This window comes from Melopsittacus undulatus, chromosome 9 (genome assembly GCF_012275295.1).
Source record: "Melopsittacus undulatus isolate bMelUnd1 chromosome 9, bMelUnd1.mat.Z, whole genome shotgun sequence".
NCBI classification, from domain to species: Eukaryota; Metazoa; Chordata; class Aves; order Psittaciformes; family Psittaculidae; genus Melopsittacus; species Melopsittacus undulatus.
The window spans coordinates 6357617-6377649 of record NC_047535.1 but is presented as its reverse complement, the minus strand read 5'-3'; the positions used below and the strand labels follow the sequence as shown (position 1 = coordinate 6377649).

The 20033-nt window shown below is 45.5% G+C and overlaps 1 protein-coding gene across 1 annotated transcript; it reads right to left on the bottom strand.

Annotated features, from left to right (window-relative positions):
• Positions 1–281: 281 nt before the first annotated feature.
• Positions 282–19767, bottom strand: FAM174B (family with sequence similarity 174 member B). Its single transcript, XM_034066399.1, has 3 exons — positions 19464–19767; positions 11353–11484; positions 282–4068 (listed from the first exon to the last, which is right to left on the bottom strand). Exons 1-3 carry the CDS (start codon positions 19736–19738, stop codon positions 4065–4067), a joined length of 411 nt encoding a protein of 136 aa, XP_033922290.1. The 5' UTR covers positions 19739–19767; the 3' UTR covers positions 282–4064.
• Positions 19768–20033: the final 266 nt, after the last annotated feature.

Genomic DNA, 20033 nt, shown 5'->3' with positions numbered 1-20033 from the left:
GTTCTGAGATCTCCCCTGTTGCAGAGGTTTTGACATTTGAATCCAGGTGTAGGCCTGGCTTTTTGATGGTTGATGGGGGCTTTGTATGATTAAACATATCCCTCCACCATACCGCTAAAAGCAGGTTTCCCCCTTGCCACAATCTGGATCAGGGTCATAGGACATGGGGACTTGCAGCCCTCCAATGAGGGATCACAAAAGGCTGTCCCAAATTCATCAGACTTCAAAAAGCAACAGCCACTCTCCCATTCCCCCCTTAAACATAACACAAGGGGGATTTCAAGAACACGTTTAATGATAGCAGTTTCTACTGAAACACGAGAAGTTCATTCAAACCCATCCTACCATTTTTTTTTAAAAAGAAGCTTTGGTCACAAAGACAAATTCTGTTAAAACACCTTAGAAAAAGGTTCAAGCAATTGCACAAAACAAAACACAAGGTCCTGATAAACCCCCCCACAAAACCAGCAGCACCAGAAACTCATTTAACAGAAGAAAAAACTCTTAATGAAAACCAGAGCCTGTCACCCTGCAGACATTGTACCCAGGTACAGTGAACTAGAGGGAGCAGTTACAAACAAAAGGTTCAAATGCATTAGTGTTTGTGTGTTCAAGCTTCATTAGTGCTTATAGACTTGTACAAGTCAGTCTGGGCTCAGGACAAGCATTAGGGTAGCCCAAGTTAGTGTGCTAAAAACAAGTGTTTGTAGTCATTTCCACATCTTCCAGGGGGGAAAGGCAGAAAAAACAAACCCCAAAGACAAAGCTAAGGTGTGTAATTCTGGCTTAATTCTGCAGGCAGGCATGGCACATTAACTTCTGGCTTCTCAAATGTAATCTTGGGTGACAGGGCTGTGGTTGGAGTAAAGAAGCTGCAGTTCTGTGTAGGGTTTCTCCTCCATGGCGCAGCATGTGCAAATAGGAAAGCCTCTAACTTACCTGCTCTGTTTGACTCTTAATACTAGTCAGTAGGTTTTGTAAGCAGTGAGCAAGCTACAGGCAGACATCTGAGTAATAACATTTCTCTTTTTTCTGTAACAAAATAATATGCCTTTAAGAATGCTCCTGAACAAAGCAAGTTTGACTGCAACACAAAACAGCAGCAGATACTAAGAGACATTACAGTCACAACTAGATTAAACCTGTGGCGTAACATACACAGAACGTTAAGGTAAAACACTCATGTAGTGGTTAATGGTTATTTCTTCTCTGATGAACTCCTAGAACTACCTGAACCAAACAGTTCAAATTCCTACAATTAAAAAAATATTCATATATATATATACTATTAGATGAGTCACATCAAGTGCTCTTAAAATCTTAACTAAATATAGCTATAGAATATTTAACCAGACATTTTAAATCACATACAGCAACTTCTGTAGAGGTAAACATTGCCTCACATTTGCAACAGCCATTGAGTATCAAATGAAGCATTTGGATTATTTTCATGACCATGAGCAACTGGTGAGGTTGGCCTTTTATTTCCACCGAGCAGCTGCTGCTTCCCTATAAGCACTTTTTAGCTTATGGCACACAGTTTGGGATCTCCCTGAGGAGCCAGAGCATCCCGGCAGCAGTTTAGCACCTCCATCTTCAACGTCTTAAATACCTGGTCCCTGTCCACCATTGAGATTTGGCCATGTTATGGAAAAGGTGGGATTTTTTTAGCCACAAACAAATGGAGGGGATGGCCTTTGCTAGCTGAATTTAGCAAGTGACCTGAAGTTGTTGGACTGAAAATCCCGATTTCAAGAACTGACTTGCTCTCAGAAACAAGTGTCCTTTACGCACCTTTTCTTCTATCTCTTACATAGTCTTGCCTTTCTTTTGTGCAAAGAGGTTTCATTCCCTCTCTACCACTCACCCAGAGTGCCTGACACTCAGCTTAATGAGTCTGGCAGAAGAGTGGACGTGAACATGTTGCCATGGTGTCTGCTCAGACACCTCACTCCATCACCTCTTCTGGGAAGGCAAACAGAAGCTTTTAACGTCTCTCCTCTCAGCACTGCCACCTCTCTACTTCCAAAGGACTCAGTCTAAGAAGTTCAATTCCTGGTCTTCAAAGTACTTGTCCTGAAGAGACACAGTATTTCCTTTAGCATCATCCAGCCTATGTCTGAAACCTGCTTTTATAAGTGGGGAAAAAGCCACAGATCTTACCTCAACCTGCAGCACCCTTCAAACCTACTGATCCCTGTGATTCCTATCAGCCAGGACACAACTTGCTCGGCCCCATCCTCACCTCACAATGACATGTTAAGTATTGCTTAGTAACAGTAATATGGAATGACTCAAACTCATTCCATGAATGAAAATAACATAGTATTTTTATATTGCCTTGATGACTAATAGGAACACAACAGTCTGCTGTGGGATTTTTTCCATCCAGGCAGTTTGCAAAGCCTTTGCTGAGTCATGGCTAGGGAAAGCAAGCTCTGTTACAGGAGCTTTGGTAAGAGTATAAGGCTGCTAGGGAGGAAAAAATTCCCCTTCACCTCCTTTCACTGACTGCAGGGCCCAAGGGAGCTGCACAGAACTGGGGTAGGTCATGGTCTCATGACAAAGCAGATCAGTATTCTCAGCAAGCCCCAAATCCCAACAGACTTACAAAAAGAAACCCAGAAGAAACCCAAAACTGGCAGCTCACTGCAAGGCTGGTGCTTTGCCAGGAATTCTGCAGTCTCCTTGAGGGATTGTAACTGCAGTGAATGGTCAAGCAAACAGTGGGACAATCCTAAAACAGCTGGAAAATATACATTCCCCATGAAAAGCGGGGTTCCAGCCAACTTAAATACCCAAAATGAAAGGTGTTAAGGAGTGCAGTAAAGTCTGAATTGCATCTGTGGTTACTTTCAAGGAAAACCACAAAGTAAAGAAACTAAACCAGTTAGTTTGCCCTTTCTAATGATGGCCTGAAAGTCTACATGCTTGTGGTCTCCTAAACTCAATCCAGCCAGACGGAGCAATCTAATTCTCATAGTGTCATCCCACAGCTCTGACCTCTGCAGCACAAAGCACAGCGGAGAGTGATGGTTAAAAATGCATCCTGGAGTTAAATGGGATTTGTCAAGCAAATGGCAGAGGAAAACTTCCAGTTTGATACAGATTAAGATCACTTACATGAATCTTCCATGAAAAATAAAAGGTGTTGTTTCTGCAAGGTAATCATTCCACATGAGGGCTTATTTTGCTTAGAAAAAGTAATATAGATGAATTGTAGACAAGTTACAGTCAGCACAGGACAGTACAAAACATTGCTTTCACTCCCTGTGGAAGGGCAGGAAATTACAAAAATATATCTCCTTTAATCCAAGATCGTTGTAGTTTAGGGCATGCCTGATTCTTCCTATTTCCCTGTGGTCTCTCTTATTGAAGCTGGTCTGATCAGAACTCCTTGGGACAATGAGAATAGCATCCTGAAAGCTTAGTGCAATTGTTGTTTTAGAGAAGAATAAATCAGTAGCAAGACAAGAAAATCATCTATATGAGTCAACCTCTCACCCCCTTCCCCCAGAATCCTACACTGAACACACAGTGTGATATTTCAGCATGTTTTTACCACCTAAATTCATAACTCACCTCTGTAACACCACAAAAATACACTCTATTTCTTTTCAAACACATGATCTGATTAACAATGACCAAAGTTTAGCAGTGACTGAAGTACTGCATTAGGATTTTAGGAAACAAGTCCTTTGGGCGGCTTGGTTCCATCTTCCTCATCTTCTGGAAAACTTTAGACCACAGTGAGCTGCAAGTCAGTACACAGGGCTGCACCTTGTCATGCTTTAGTGACACCGCAGCCCTCCTAAAGCAAAAGGGAGTTGAGTTTGCAAAAAGGAACTCTGTTCCAACACAGTTTGGAAACCAGGAAACCGAATGGTGCTGTTTTGGTCAGAAGATCCACAGCCTGCTGTAAAAACAGCATCTCAAGGAGGTGAGGCTTGGTTTGGTTGTAATGCTGCAGAGATGAAAGCCTCCCCTTTCACAGTTATGGCTTCAGCAGGTCCCTCGACAGCAGAATGACATCTTGCAGGGCACCAACACTCCACGGAGCTGCTTTACCTGGAAAGCAGAACGAATTAGTACCACTGTAGATTTGCAGTTAAACAGTTCACAGACAGAAATGAGAACCCGTGTGCAAACAAAGGAAAAGGCAGCATCATTCACTGTGTTTGCCATCAGCTCCCTCCAGCAGCTGATTTCTGTGCTGACACTGGACATTGATGAGATGTTAACACCATGCCAGAAGCAGCTAGACCAAGTGAATTAAAAAGGAGAGTTATATCAGACAAAACCCAAGTGCTAAAAGATCCTGTGCCTGCCACTGTGCACACCAGAGAAGGGAGCATGCACAGGGTGGCACATGAAACAGCATCTTGGACCTCTCTGCTTTTTCACACCAATGCAGCCCTTTATTAATCAACACACATAGTCTATTCTCCTTGCTATGGATTCTCCTTCTGACACCCTACTGCTTTAAGTGCTTCAGGGTTCAAAACAAGAAAGGCTTAATAGGAACTTGTTATACCTCATGATGGAGGTACGAGGCCTCCCATAGGACTGCACTGCATTGTATCATGGACTGAATGAGCCAGCAGACCATTGTGTACTCTATAACCACTGTTGCAGCCCATAAGGAAAGAACCTGGCCTTCCAAACCCAAACAGAAATTGCTTTTTGACCATCTTTCTTCCACTGCTATGGACCCGCGGGAAATCCTTAAGAGCAGCACCAAAGCTTTGGCAATTTGTTGTATTTACAGCAGCTGACTGTGCCAATGATTTAACTTGCACTGCTGCCTGCTGGAAGAGGAAGAATTAAGCTGCTACAAACCCCAGCACGATTCACCAAGCACCATCCAGAATGGCCTGCAGCTTTCACTGGCAAAGAAATCCATTAGAGCTCCTCCCTTGAGAGTCGGTACCTTACTATAACAAGCAGACAATACCACACTCCAGCCAGAGCTGCACACACAGTCGGTATGTGGAAAGGAGGCATTCAAAGAGAAGATACCAATAGTGTAAGTCTCATTTTACAGAGAACTCCCCAAAGACTTGAGTGTATCAAAAACTGAGCTCCTGCAACTGTGATGAAGATGTTTCCATACAGTTCAATGCCATCAGTGCTTGAAAAAGGCACGAATCCAGATTTTACACGTGGTGCATCTTTCCTCTAAAACATCCTGCAAGCTCTCAAAAGCCCTTTAGTCCCACAATGGCTGAATAGATGTCCCTGTCCTCTTCCCTCTGCTTGCCACCCCTCCTAACACATAAATCTTTCTGCGTTCAAGAGCACTTCGGAAGATGCATTCCTAAACTGCTTTTGCATTCTGCTGCTGGAGAGATAATCCATGTGGAAAACAAACTGAGGAATTCCACTTAGCTGACAGGAAAGGAGGGAGGCTTCAATCCACCCAGGAAAAACTTGCAGTACTTATTTAGAAGCCTGACATTGGGACTGGGACAGTTCCAGCTCTGGCACGGAGATTCCACGTTGTTCCCTGACCCTGTCTCCTGCGGGGACAATTGTGACATCCACCCATCTGGGCTCAGAGAGCATGGCAAGGGCAGAGCACGCTGCCTCCAACAGCTGCAAGTCAGCGGGGAGAGGAGACACTGCTGATATCCCAGATTACTGAAGTGCTTTCAAAGCCTTTCATGTGCGAGGCACCACAGAATTTATTCAGTGCTTGTCTGCAGTTTTCTATTGAAGTTGACAAGAAATCCCCCAACGAACTGTGCCAGAGTTAAGCTTAATAAGCTAACAATTTTATTTACCTCTTCGAAAAGGGTTCTTTCTGCAGCTGTTTTAATCTCGTTTCAATTCTTACACCAAACAAGCAGAGTGCTCTGTGATGGGGGATGGATGCTACCACCGCTTTGTCAGGGACATTTGCCCATAATCTACTTTAATTTGCTCCTCCCTTCTCACATATTGCACAGTGCTGACTGCTTGATGAATCAGTGTGTTAGCTCCATCACGTATGAAACCTGTCCAACTTTCCCTTGCTTCTTGAAAGAAAGGGCTAAAGGAACAAAGAGGAGGGGGAAGTCTTAAAATCAAGATCTACTGGTGGGATAAGAAAGAGCACACTTGGAGGATGGGATTTAGCTTTCCACTAACTTGTTTCTCAAGATGTGCAGCAAGTGCAGTCCCATCATAAAACATGAAAAAATATCTGACATCTGGAAAATGATGAGCAATACAGTCCATATGGTCCAAAATCACAGTCCACGGATACTTTTTGGCCTTCAGCAGCACAGTTTGAACTGGTGATCCAGAAACCCACATCCTCCCCATGCTCAGTTTGCTTTCTTTGTGTAGCAATATAACACTTTGAGAACAATTCCTGAACTTCTTACCTAATGCTTCTTTCCATACCAGAGCAAAAAAAGATTGAAAACCATCCTCCATACTATAAAAAAATGGTTCCCATGAAGCTTTTCAAGTTGGTTTTAATGTCTCAGAGATTTGGCATCTTTGCTCTGTGACAATCTTTGATTTCTGCTTTCAGCCTCTTGTCACACAGAAATTCTGCTTGCAGGATTAGAGAGGCCATTGACAGAACTGCTTCCCCTGCTACTGAAATGAGCTCGCAAAGGGGGTATCTAATCCAGTACGCACACGCTCCTGCATCTGTCAGAGGCAGGCAGTGGGTGGCTTTTGCATCCACAGAAATGTGTTTAGTTAAGTTTTTGAAGTGGTCTCATTAGTCTGCTTTATGGGAGGAAGGTGGTTATTTCTCACTGCTTCACTGCCCAAGGGAAGTGGGGGGTGGGATCTACCAGGAGCCCAAAACCTTAAAGCGTCCTAAAGAAAGAAAAAGGAAAAGGAGAAAGAAGCAACCTTCATCCAACAGCCCAGTTTATACCCTCTGCTGCTGTTTGATGCCTTGTGTAAGACTGGAAACTAATACACACAAGGACAAAGCATTAAAGGAAAGAAAATTAACTGCATGAGAACAATTGGAGAGGTAACATCGCTTCTCGCCTGTTGCTGCCAGATATCAACTGCCTTTTAATTACTGTTGTTTGCATTATGGAGGGGAGACAGCACAGAATCTCACAGACTCCTGCAAATACAGATCCAAGTGCCAGCATGGATCTTTCAACAATGGGAGAGGACCTCAAACCAGCTCAGAGCCTACCCACATCACCCTGAGCAAAGACTTATGCTACAAACCCAAAACAAGACCTATGTATCAGTCAGAGCAGGTTATTACTGGGGTAATATACTTACTATTAGGCACAAGAGGTACCCAATATCATGACACTCCAGGCCAGCTCTTCAGATTTTTCCCTATTGCCATGCTGGTGGTAACACTAAGTGATCTGAAAGCGTAAGATTGTCTTCAGTACATAGAAGTGCCACTTGAATTGAAGAATGCTTAGAGACCATCACAGCCAACATGAACCTGCAGCGCTGCTCTTTGGAGAACTGGTTCCCCTTCCACTTCATTCCCATCTTTTCCCAGAAGCCTGTATTTTAAAAGTGCTTTTGATGTCTTTCTAATGGAAAGCACTGTTCAAACACCATCACAAATCATCACTTTATGGAGAATGAACCTTTTTCTCCATGGTTTCAAAACCTTTAAATCAAAAACGAACAGGACAAAAGATCCCAGCTCATTTCACGTAATATTCAGGAGCCAGGGAGATGTTGAAAATTCTTGGTTTTAACAGCTATAGAAAGCTGTTTTCTGATGTAGATATGGCAGCACATATGTTACAACAGTGAACGATGGGCAGTCCAGCCCGAGGCATATCTTTCAGTACCAGCATTGTCATAAAGAAATAAGGAACTAGGAAATGAGAATAATGAATCTTGTCAGCCATGGCACTGCACCACTGGACTGTGCTGCAGCATGGGGCTTCATGAGGTTTAGCCTCTGTAAGCAATTCGAGGAATAGTACAGTCACCAAGCAGCACATGGTCAAAATACCACATCTTGGGGAGGGTAGCATGGATGATCCAGAAGTCTGTTGTTCCATAAGCCAAGGGAGCTCACTGCTAGGAGGCTGCTGGAATAAACCTGAGCAGCTGCCACAACCAATACTGACTGCTGGCAAGGATGCACCTTCATCTGAATTTAAAAACAAAGAGCTGAAAGGCAGAGGGCAGAATATTCTACCTGGGGGTACTTGTCAGGAGCCACTCATCACTCCTGTCCCCAACATGACTGCTGCACCTCATGACATGTTGCTTTAGCTGCCTAACAAGGTGAGACAGCAGCATCACCCCATGCCTTATGCATCTGCCCTAGTGACACCTCTGCAAGTTCACATCTGCACAATTATTACTCTTTCTTTTTTGAGATAATGGAGCAGTTTTCCTGATTTAACAATTAACAGAGGTGCTTTTAAAGCTGTAGGCACTTGCTGAATATCCAAACCAAACCGTTCTCTCCGCTTGTGAAGCTACTTGTACATATTTCTAACTCCCTCTAACCACAGAGAGGAATGAAGCTACCTCTCCTTACCCATTCTTCTTTGAACTGCACCTGGCTGCAAAAAACAAAGGAAGCCTTAGATGGCATGAGATGACTATTTCATGAATGCCAATTTGGGGGTTAGGGTACTGGGGAAGGAACCCCAACAGAAGACCTGGTAGAAGTGAGTTCTCTGACTTACTACAAGCATGTCTGGGATGCCCTCTCTTCCCACACAAGCGCCTACGAAGAACCTGACTGGTTTGATGGGGATGTCAGTGGTCAAAGTGAGCGACTCAGATTTACAAAGAAGTGTCTTTAGTAGTAACAGGAGATAGGAACTACTTGGGGATGTAGTCTCCAAGCCTACACAAAGGAAACAAGGAGCTTGGTACAGCAAATGTATCCTCAAAGAAGCAGTCCCAAGATCAGTATTACTAAGGGGTTGTGTGTAAGATGATCTCCCCTGAACTGAGGTAGCTCTGTTTGAGCTAAACAAACACATGTGAAAGCAGGACTTCAGAAAATATGGAATAGCTGTTGCACTGTGGCAAAAGGAGCAATTCCCACAGATGAAAAGAGGACCGGTTAGCTAAGAACCAAAAACCCCCATGGTCTCCAAATAGAGCATTATACAAGGTGAAGAGCCATTTGTACTGCTAAGGAACCCGCAAAGACAGAATAACTTGTGTGAAAGCATCAGCACAGTGTGTGCTCCGAGGAAACAACATCAGATAACATGACCTCCACTCCCCCGAGTCAGACTGTGTCCAGCAAGCTCTTTTCTTTGTTCGTCTAGTATTTTACTGTTGGGCATCTTCTCCTAAAGCATTGCCATAATTGAGAATCTTCTGTTCTCACTGTCTGGAAACCCCTCTGATCCTGCTACCTGAGTCTCACAGGGAAAGTATTAGGTTAAGAAGAAGCAGGGCAGAAGACAAGGGCTGTTAAAGCAGGCTATGCCGAGACAGATCTCTGCCCACTGGGTTTAACAAAGCTTGGTCCTAAAGTAAGAACTGCACAACCTGAAATGATCAGAGCAAACACAGGGCAGCTACAGAGAATGGCAATGGTCAGGCGAGGACTGATAAAGAGTCTTCTAATTCAAGAACCAATTGTTTACACATAAAGGCACAACACACACCCTTCATTGTTCCAGGGCTTCCAATTATTGCCTGACATTTATAGAGAACTAACACAGCTATTATGAAAACAGCCCACAGAGCATGCAGTGGTGTGTGTTCTAGATGCTGGCACACATGTGCTTAGAGCAAATGAGTTGTTCTGCCCCTTCCAAAGTTAGGAGATGGGCAACATGAGTCAAGTCTGTAAAATCTCCCATTAGGAGTTGTCAAGATGTGTGGTTTTATAATTAGGAATGCTTATTTCAGCCAAAGTGAGACAGATTTCAGAGTAGGCCTTATTTGGATGGGAATGCAACTCAAATGCTGTGGATGGCTTGATGCAAATAAAAATAAGAGATGCAGATATCCTCATGCCATAAATCAATGTGCAGCATCTTGATGTGCTGAGTGGTTGCTATAAATCTCAGGCCCAGAATAGGCACCCAAAGTTTTGGGTTGTCACACCACTTGTATCTCAGAAAGACAAACACTTTTAAGGAGAGTTTGTTGCTAAGGGATAACTGCTGACATCAGTGAGGGACCACAGTCCTCTGTTTAGAATCACAGAATGGTTTGGGTGGGAAAGGCCATTAACATCATCTAGTTCCAACCCCTGCCATGGGCAGGGATGCCTCACACTATATCATGTCACCCAAGACTCTGCCCTACCTTGAACACTGCCAGGGATGGAGCATTTATCCCCTCTTTGGGCAGCCTGTTCCACTGCCTCACCAACCTCACAGTAAAGAATTTCTTCCTTATACTTAACCTGAACTTCCTCTGTTTAAGTTTAAACCCATCACCCCTTGTCCTATCACTAAAGTCCCTGAGGAAAAGCCCCTCTCCAGCATCGTTGTAGGCCCCCTTTAGACACTAGAAGGCTGCTATGAGGTCTCCACACAGCTTCTCTAGGTTGAACAGCCCCAGCTTTCTCAGACCATCTTCATAGGGGTGGTGCTCCAGCCTCTAATCATCCTCATGGCCTTCTCTGGACTTGCTCCAACAGCTCCATGTCCTTCTTATGTTGAGGACACCAGAACTGCACACAGTGCTCCAAGTGGGGTTTCACAAGAGCAGAACAGAGGCGCAGAATCACCTTCTTCATGCTCCTTTTGACACAACCCAGGATACAGCTGGATTTCATCAGGTCCCACACACATTCAGGTTCATAAGATGATCTTGAACCCGATCCTCCCCTACAGTGGGCATAAGGTCTTCTTTCTCACAACCCCTGCATTTGCCCTCCAAGACTTGAGCAACATGGCTAGAGCTCTTGACAGTGGAGTCATTGTGAACCTCAGTGTCACAGAACAACATGAGAGCACCCTAGCACAAACCCAGAGGTTGGTGGAGATTGGCCATCATTTCCCTCCCAGGCTCTCAGCTATGGCAGCACCTGGGAAAGCAGCTGTTGATCCACAGCCCTCCATCCACTGTGTGCACAGACACTGAGAGCATACAGGAACCACTGCCACCAGCTGCCAAGGGAGAAGTTCAGTTTGTTAAACCTTATTAGATGTTTGGGGCACTTGTATCCCGCTGTGCTGCTCTGCAGAAGAAAGATGAGGGCAGACAGCCTAGGAGTAGTGATGTGGTTATTGTAAGAGCAGGAGAGCACAGAGCAATGTATGCTGAGAACAGGCAGAGGGGCTGTAAAGTGATAATACCTGGGCAAGTGAAAGGCAGACAGTTACTGCCTCATCTCTGCCACGTTGGTCCAGCAGGGAAAAAATTGCTGTCTTTACTAGTAAGAGCTCAGTGAGCAAGCCTCACCTAACAGGCTCACAGCAGTACCTGTATTTCACATCAAACACTGTTGAGTCTTCATCCTCATCGTCTTCTTCATTCAGAGGAGCCATTTCTACCCGCTCAGCTGGAGTGGTGATTATGTCGTACTTCCTGGTCTTCTTAATCCTCTTGCCAGACCTGAAACAGAGAGATGGGAAGGGAAGGATTGTCTTTATTCAGTGTCCCTTGAAGCAGTTCCCACCAACACCAAATCACTGCCCTGTTTGATCAGGCCTTCCCAGACATATCGGCTTCAGAGCCTCTGTCCTTTCCTGCTGCCTTTCCAAGGCCACTGTTTGTACTCATCAGTGTTTCTGGGCACAGTTTCTCATCAACTGCAATCCAGATCAATGTCAGTCTTTTAGCTGCTGACAAACCAGGGATTCTCTGGCATCCAGGGCAGGCAGGAGCAGGGCAGCCCTCTGCTGCTGTGCTCAGTAAGTGAGATGTGGGTTTAATCAGCTGAAGCAGCCAATAGCTTAGTGAATATGTTTAGATGGGAAAGCCTAGGTTAAGCCCTGCTGAGACTAGGTAGTGTTCTGGGCAGGATTAGGAGCAAAGGGGTGGTGATGTTTGGGTGCAAGCAGCCTGCTCTCTTTCCTTGCTATAAGGCCAAGCTCAGGACTCCCAAAGCAACAACCTTGAGCCTTGCCTAAGAAGCTTCATGCTCTGTGCTGTGTAGGTGCTATAGAAAATAACCAACTATCATTCAAAGCCAATGGTATCTACCACCTCTCCTCCTATAGATACCAGCCTTACCTTCTGTTTGAGACAGAGATGCTCAAGCACCTGCATGTCCCATGGTTTTGAGATCTACTTTCTAGCATTTACTCTCAATTACCAAACACTTGGTGCATGGCTTTTCAACTAATGTTCTGCCTCTAGCTTTAATTGTGCAGGTTCTTTTTATTTTACCTACTCCTTTCATGCATATTAAGAGGGTCACGCTGCTCATGCATGAATCCAGTTTTGTGATTATATATTAAAGGAGGTGCTGATGTGTACAGGGAGCCTTCAAGGGGAAAAGAATTTTCCCCTTCACCTTCCATAAGACAAAACTGACAGCTGCCAAGAATGAGAAGGGAGCTGGTGCAGGCACAAGCAACCAACCCCTAACTAACTTCAGGCAATCACAGCTCCTGCTCTGAGCAGATGCCATGTCCTTAGTACACTTCCACCATCAAGAAGTCTTGCCCTGGCACACCATGCAAGGTGTGCTGCACTCAACACTGACATTTCTGTATCAAGAATGATGACTTTTAAAGTGTTATTCAGCATCAAAAACAGAGGTGTGAGCATCACAGAGAGACTGGGACTCAAGCCCTGTAAATACATCTCCACCACCACAGTCCCTTCCAGGCTTAAGAGGAAACTTAAACCAGTGAACAGCTCCACGTGGAATACTCAGTGCCTCTCTCTGCCTAGCACTGCTTTTGGGCAGTAGTCCAAGGCCGAACAAACAAGTCCCAGCCCTTGGGATGGAGCAGTTTGCATTTCCCTTCTGTTCTGAAGGCTGAGATTGCATCAGAAGTGAGAAGAAAGTCATCCCCTGTCGTCTAATCTTTGTAGTAATCTGTGCCACTGTGTCACACAGAGCACAGGATGGTTTGTTCTATTATGGCTGTTGTTGAAACAAGCAATTTTATATCCAATACAGTAGGACTCTTAACCCAAACACTTGAAAATCCTTTTGAAAACACTTCTCTATATTATTCTGCTTCTCAGCCAAGACCCAGCAGCAAAACGATGCAGGGAGGTCTCATTTTACAAGTAATGCAGTGCTTCCACAAGAAACATTTACTCACACTGTGAAGCCTAAACACAGACCAAAACTAACCTGTATCTATCTCCCTGTCAGAGCAAACAAAGCACAGCCTTGCCACTCTGCCTTACAGATAGAGTCTGCAGGGGGGTTCTGTAGGTTCCCATTTCAGGGACCCATTTAAGACCCTACCTGCCTATCAAGCCTACTTCATTAAGAGACATGCCCCTCATTCCCTCCATGAGCAAACATAACTTATTCTAAGGAGTTCATCTTACAACAGTTAATATTGGAGAGTTCAAAGCAATTACTGCAGAATAGGTATTTTTAGGAACGGAAAGTTAGAACCCTTTAGCCTCTAGCCATTAATTAGTCTATTTAGGTTAGACTTTAAAAAGGACCTAGAGCAGAAGTTGCTGCACAGTTATCTATTAATCCTCCCCAGCCCTCACCTTTAGAAAAGGGAGGAAGCTCATTTTGCTGCTGGTTTTTGGCTAAACTGCTACAATCAGTTCTTTGCCACTGGCAAGGCAAAAGGGGCTTTCCTTGCCTCTTTTTCCTCAGTTAATTCTAAATCAGATTGCCTGGATTATGTGTCATTAACCTGTACTTTCAGTGGTCCATTTTCTACACTTGCTCATTTGAACAACTCTCCTAGGCTTCATAAACGTGAAAAGGAAAGCCTTGGGAGTGTCCCTGCCCATCAGGAAACAACTGCACATTAAAACTCCCAAGCCTCAGTAAGATCCCTGTAATCATCAGGGGAAAGCACTTTATCCAGTGGGTGGGAACAGGCAGCATCCTTTATTTGCAGACAGACAGCAGAGTAGCACATGGCAGGAAATACAGAATACAAATGTTTCATGAACTTTGGAGGCCTCCTGGATAGGATCAGGGTATGTTAACCCTCATGGGCAAAGAGAGGATCCCCTTTCCAGCCACGTTTGTGTGGGAGTTGTTTTAAAGCAAACAAGAAGCATGCTGGAAGCTGTGGCCAGAGTATGCCCCTTGCATAGCAACAAGCTGAAGCACTCCCAGAGTGGTTTAGCCAGAGGAGAAGTGATACTGGGTATTCAGTGCAGAGAACTATTTCCACTTAGAAAAACCCACGTTGCTTCTGCTGTCTGACTTCAGCCACCTCCCTGTAATTAAAAGGGAATGCATGCTACAGGTTTTGCATAGAATCATCATGGGGGTGGAATTAACTGCAACCAGGGATATTAACCTTTCACTGTAGACCACTGTTGGTCCCACCACAACCAACTAACCAGTGTTAGCAGAACACAGGTGGAGTGAGCACAGTGATTAACAGAGAGAGGATGAAGTGGGTTTGCACACTGGCACTGCCCCTGGGCTCGAATGCCTGTGGTGCTGTGCACCACACCAGGGTCTGGTCCATCAGATATGAGATGTACTCCACCATACCACACAGTGCACAGAGAGGGATGGGCTGGAGCAGAATGCTGACTTTGTGCCTTTGTATTCTGACCAAGCACCAGTCATATGCAGCACTTCATCCTCCTTTCTGAGGCATCATGTGGTGGAGTAAATGCAGTCAGCTCACTAGTTCATTATACTATTTACGCCTCTAATCTATTTTAGTCAACAATCCTGATATTCAAAGAGAATGCTATTCTTGACCAGAGAGGGAGGTCTCTGCATTTCTCATCTACCATTAACACTTCCTGCCAAGAGGTGCAGAGGGAGGGCACCATCCCCCAGAAACAGCAACCCTATTTCTCCTTAGCAGAGTGTTTCTTGGAAGTCTTATTAAGCCAGCTGCAATCTGCCTCCTAGAACTGCAGCAGTGTTCTATCAGGAGTGGAACTGGGACCAGTTTATTTGCTGTTAATAGGCTCCCTAAGCAGTTTAAAGAAAAAAAGAAATATAAACCTGGGAAAACTCCAGGCTAACTACACTGATGAATCAGATCAGTGATATTTCATTACTGTTCATCTGTCTGGGCATCTCTGCTCTCTGGATGGTGTTGTATACAACAGAGTTAAACCATGAAGCTAAGCCCTTATGTGTTTTCTGCAATACACATTTTGCTGTAGCAAACTAAGGTGCTGTGGTTTTGAACAATCAAGTCCTTAAGATGGCATATATGCAGCCACAAAGAGCAGAAGCTTCTCTTGCTTAACTGTGCTGCTAATAACAGAGATGAATAAGAGACTGCTGCTGGGAATAACTTCAGGAACACCTAAATGGATATTGGTGTGGTTCAGTGAAGCAGTGATGTTTGTAGGCAATTAAAATACAGCCATTCGCATCTGGTGGTCAGTACCAGTGCCAACATGTACTTCCAAACATAACAGCATAGTCAGACCAATATTGTCTGAGATGTGCTTGAAATGTGTCCTTGTTTTATATAGCAGAGCTATAGAGACTTTTATGATTTACCCAAACTCTTCAAGGTTGCAAATTCTACAGGAAACTGCTGTGACTGTTCATATCAGAGCTGTAAAGAGCTAAAGACAGTATAAGACAGCAATCCCCTCTCATTTCTTTCTGCCATTATCATGCTCATGTCAAGACAATCCAGTCTGCCCAAAGACAGGACCTCCAAGACCCAGGAAAAGTGTTCCATTTGCCATTCTCTGTGACTCTAACTAAACTACACACAGCTTACACAAAGCGTTCACAAACACATGTCTTGGGGTTCATTGTTTGGTTTGGGGTTTACTTTTTCTTCTCCATTTAAGGTCATTTTAATGGTGAGTTTTCTTTCCTGATCCTGATAGAGGTCTTGTCTTCGCTGAAGTTGAATGGTTTTAACCATTTCTATTTCTAACCATTTCTAACCAACTTTGACTCAAACTCTCTATGGTTAACCTTGCATGGCCCGGAGCAGTTGCTCACCTCATGGAACAAAGGGTTTTATAACCTATGATCATATGCTTGAACCTCTCTCCTCCATCTGTAATTTATACTAGTTTTGCAATTACTGGAAAACTAAGTTTGAAGTGGGTTTTGAGGAAGAAATCAAAATTGAACCAGAAGTAATGAGTTACAAACTATGCAGGTAGCTTCTCCACAAAAACCTAAACACATAGGTAAAATACACAGCAGCCTTCTCCAGCCTGGGTTCCGTTGGCTCAAGGGCAGGTCAAGACATGTGGCAAATACAGTATAGTTGCCTGCAACTAAAGCTTTAGGTTGCTTTCAGCTGGTCATCTGAGCAGAAGGAACTTATCTGGTTTCCCTAGAAGGCATATGGTCTATAAGCATAGATAGCCACAGCTGAAAAACAGCATTTTCTGGGAGCTGATCCCAGGAATTGTATTGCAATGGAATGAACAGAGGGAGAGAAATAGGGAAGGATGGGGGGGGGGGGGGGAAGGGCAAAAAACACAGCTCAAAGAGTGAGTTTAGTAACATGAACTGCTCACAAAGCTGTCACAAGACACTGTTTTTCTTAGTAAGGCAAACTCCCCAACTCCTTGACTGGGAACAACATGAAATCTGGTCTGTTGTGGAAATGGCTTTGATTTGGGAGCATGCAGGGCCCAGGGGTATAGTGAATTTCGAAAGCAAGCCCAAACTGAGCTTGTCTCCCCCCCAAAAAAATACTATAGCAAATTAGACCTTGCCACATGCAGACAAGTAGCAAAGTCTTGGCTGGCCTTCAAAATCCACAGAGTGAAAGGAAATTCAGACCACTTTTGATGATACCACATTCTGAATCACACGACCACCAGAGGAATTCAGAGCATCATATTCCCAAAAGGAATGAAGAGGAATGTCTGAGCGTTGTCTCAAAAACAGAGCTGGAAAGCTGAAGAAATACATTTACCCTCGCTCAAACAAACAAAGGAAAAGAATATATACATAAAACTATATAAAAATGAGATGTATACAAAAATAAAATGTATTAAGAAAGAAATCCAATGCCTGTGACAAGACTATTCGGCCACTCACTGGTTCATTTCATCTCTACAACCCATACCTAAAAGGATAATTTACTGCCAGCAATTTCACAGTGAAGGTTTAATCAAAGATTGGATTTCAGCAAAACCTCCTTAATAGGAATCCATGACACTCCGGAAAAAACATCCCAATGGTTTTGACTAAGTGTGAACAAAGCTCTTATTCTGATGGAGAAAAGCTTTACATTTATTGAGGGTAAATCCCTTATCTCCTCTGCAACAGAACCTCCTCCGATCGATGTCGTCAGCTGCTGCACGTCACTGTGCAAACGTACCTGTTGGTATTCTTGTCTCATTTGCAACTGGGATAACTGTTTACAAACAAGTGCTCTGTCGCATAAAGAAACATACTCAGAAGCCAAAAGCTCCGTTTTCTACTTTCCCTGCTGGCTCTATTAAAGATAGATGAGAGACCTCAGAGGTTGGGATTCTTTGACGTTATCTTTAATGCTGCATTAACTCTGATCAGTTGCGTAACGACTTGGGCATAGGAAAATTAATCCATCAGTCCCAAGGTTACTTTAACCTGGACCCAGTTTTGCTGATTGTGGTACAAGGAAAGGTCTGTAAAGGCGATCAGTTTGTTCTCTTTGGCTTAGAAATGTTCAGCCTTATGCCAGGTCTCCTTGCCACAAGGCCTTGCTTTATAAACTAGAGCAAACTGAGGCAGGGGAAATAAACTCTCCAAGATCAAGAAGAACCAGGAGTAGAAAGTTTTCATTATGCACTCACACTCTTCTTAATTCTGGCTATATACCAGCTACCAGTTCTGCTGTGATTCTCCACAACTGTGATTCTCAACAACTTTATACAGCTGCAAAGCAATTGCATTGATTAAACAAAAAAACCTCTTTAATGTTTTACTGTGTTCTCCCAAACCACCTCACTTTAACAGGTAAGTTTATTTGCACTGTCTTTGCCTGCTGCTGCAATGCATACAAATAACTCAGTTAAATGTCAGTATAAAATACCAGTTCTTACCATTCCTGTCTTCAAGACTACACTTTACCACCCTTGTGAAAATCACCCTTCCTACATGGAGTTAATTCAGAAGCAGGAGAAGCAGAGCATTCAGCTGTAGCCATCACGTCAATACAAAGGAGCTGGTCCAAGACAGAACAAGGGAGAATTTGCCTACTGCACTCGTTCAACCACTTCTGTCACCTGAGACATGGCACTCACCTCCTCCCCATCACCACCGCTACACTCCAGGCTCTTTCCTGCTGCTCCTACCTGGAAGCCATATGCCTGTTAACTTCTGAGAGGTTTGTGATCTTCCTGGTAAAGCTGGGCACAAACAGACAACCGTGTTTTATCTTCAGCCTGGGTGAGTCAGGAACAGCCTCATGTCACGGGGCTCTCGCCACTACCTGGTCATAAATAATAACTGACACTAACAGTGCCAGCGGAGCTTTAATATTTGCCTTTCCTCTGCTCTGGCAACAAGCCGAAAGGAACACTGAGTTTCTAAAGGGACTGAGTTTAATTTGCTTGTGTAATTTGAACATTACATGAATTTCAGGGGCTGTCTGGATAACTCAAGCATGTGCCAGCACCAGCCCACTCCATCCAGTAGCGTGAAGGGCAGTGAATGAACCGGCCAGCGCTGGTTATACCATGCTCAATGGAGGAAATCCGAGCACCAAGCTGATGCAAACCTCTGCCCAGCTTCCTGCTGCTCACCAGCACTTCTGCCTCCAAGAGCAACCAGGAGCTTCTGTCCTCAGCTGGGAACAGGAGGTTGTGTCCACCAGCAGTCTACCTAATGGAAACATCAGGGAGTTGGGTAACACATCACAGTCCAAGTTACATCAGGACCATGGTCTAAACCAACATCTACTTTTGGCTATGCTGGACCTCCTCAAGCCTGCTTGCTTAAGCTTCGCTGCAAGGAAAAGGAAAGATTAATCTTCTTTTACCCAGCATGAGTGACCACAGTGGTGGCAGCTGCATTATCCCATATGACCGAGGCTGGACAGGACCTCTTAAGCTCAAGCAGGGCTGTTCATCTGGGCTTTGGTTATCTCTATGGATGGAGATCCCTCCCTCAGCCACCTATCCCAGCGGACTGCCACCATGACCACACAAAACCCCGTGTATTCCCATATGTTAACCGGAGTTTCACATGTTTTGGTCTGTGCCCATTCCAGAGCTGGGACCTGTGTCCCCCCACGCCTGAGAAAAAGCCACCTGAAACCCAGCTGCTGCCCTACTTTACACAGGTTTGGAGGCCAGCGCCACCACTACGGCTGCCCAGGAGTTTCACAAGGCATTTACAATGCTGTGCTTGGAGTCAGGCTTCATAAACACTAACAACAGGCGAGCACCTCAGCACCATCCGGCTTCCCACCGCACCGGGGCTTAACCCTAACCCCTGCCCCATTCCGAGGCCGCTGGCACCTGCCGGGAGCGCGGCCGGGCCCTACCTGAAGACGCGGAGCAGGAGGCAGGCGATGAGCGCGGCCGTGAGGCCGCAGGCCCCGATCACGGCGGCCTTGAGCGCGGAGAGGTCGCGGAGCAGCGCGGGCACGGGCCGGAGCTGGGCCCCGCTGTGGTTGCCGGGCGCGCCGGCCGGCTCTGCGGGCAGGCGGCTGCCGTTCACCGCCGGCTCCTGGCTGCCGTGGGCACCGGGCGCTGCCGGCAGCAGCACGGGCAGCAAGAGGCAGGCCCAGCACAGCAGCAGCGGGACCGTGGAGCGCATCCTGCCCGGCTCCGGCCGCCGCCGAGCCCCGGAAGGCAGCGCCGGCCCTGGCCCGGCCTGGCCCGCCTCCCGCCTGGCACCGCCTCCCGCGGCCGGGGCCCCGCGGCCGGGCTGGGGCTCTGCGGGGCTGGGAAGGGGTCGCTCCCGAGGGCTCCGGCGCCTCCTCCCCGCGGTCCGCAGAGCCCTGACGGTGCCGGGGCCAGCGCCGTTTCCTCGCCGGTAAGGACGGCTTTAATCACAACACGCACCAGATGCGAGGCGATCACAGCGTTCAGGCTGCCATCAGACACTGAAC

Bases quoted from the DNA above. Each gene is read 5' to 3' on its own strand.
- FAM174B (XM_034066399.1), bottom strand. From the start codon at position 19,738: ATGCGCTCCACGGTCCCGCTGCTGCTGTGCTGGGCCTGCCTCTTGCTG. The intron at 11,485-19,463 runs GTAGGGCCCGGC...TCTCTGTTTCAG, and splicing joins CTCCTGCTCCGCGTCTTCAG to GTCTGGCAAGAGGATTAAGA.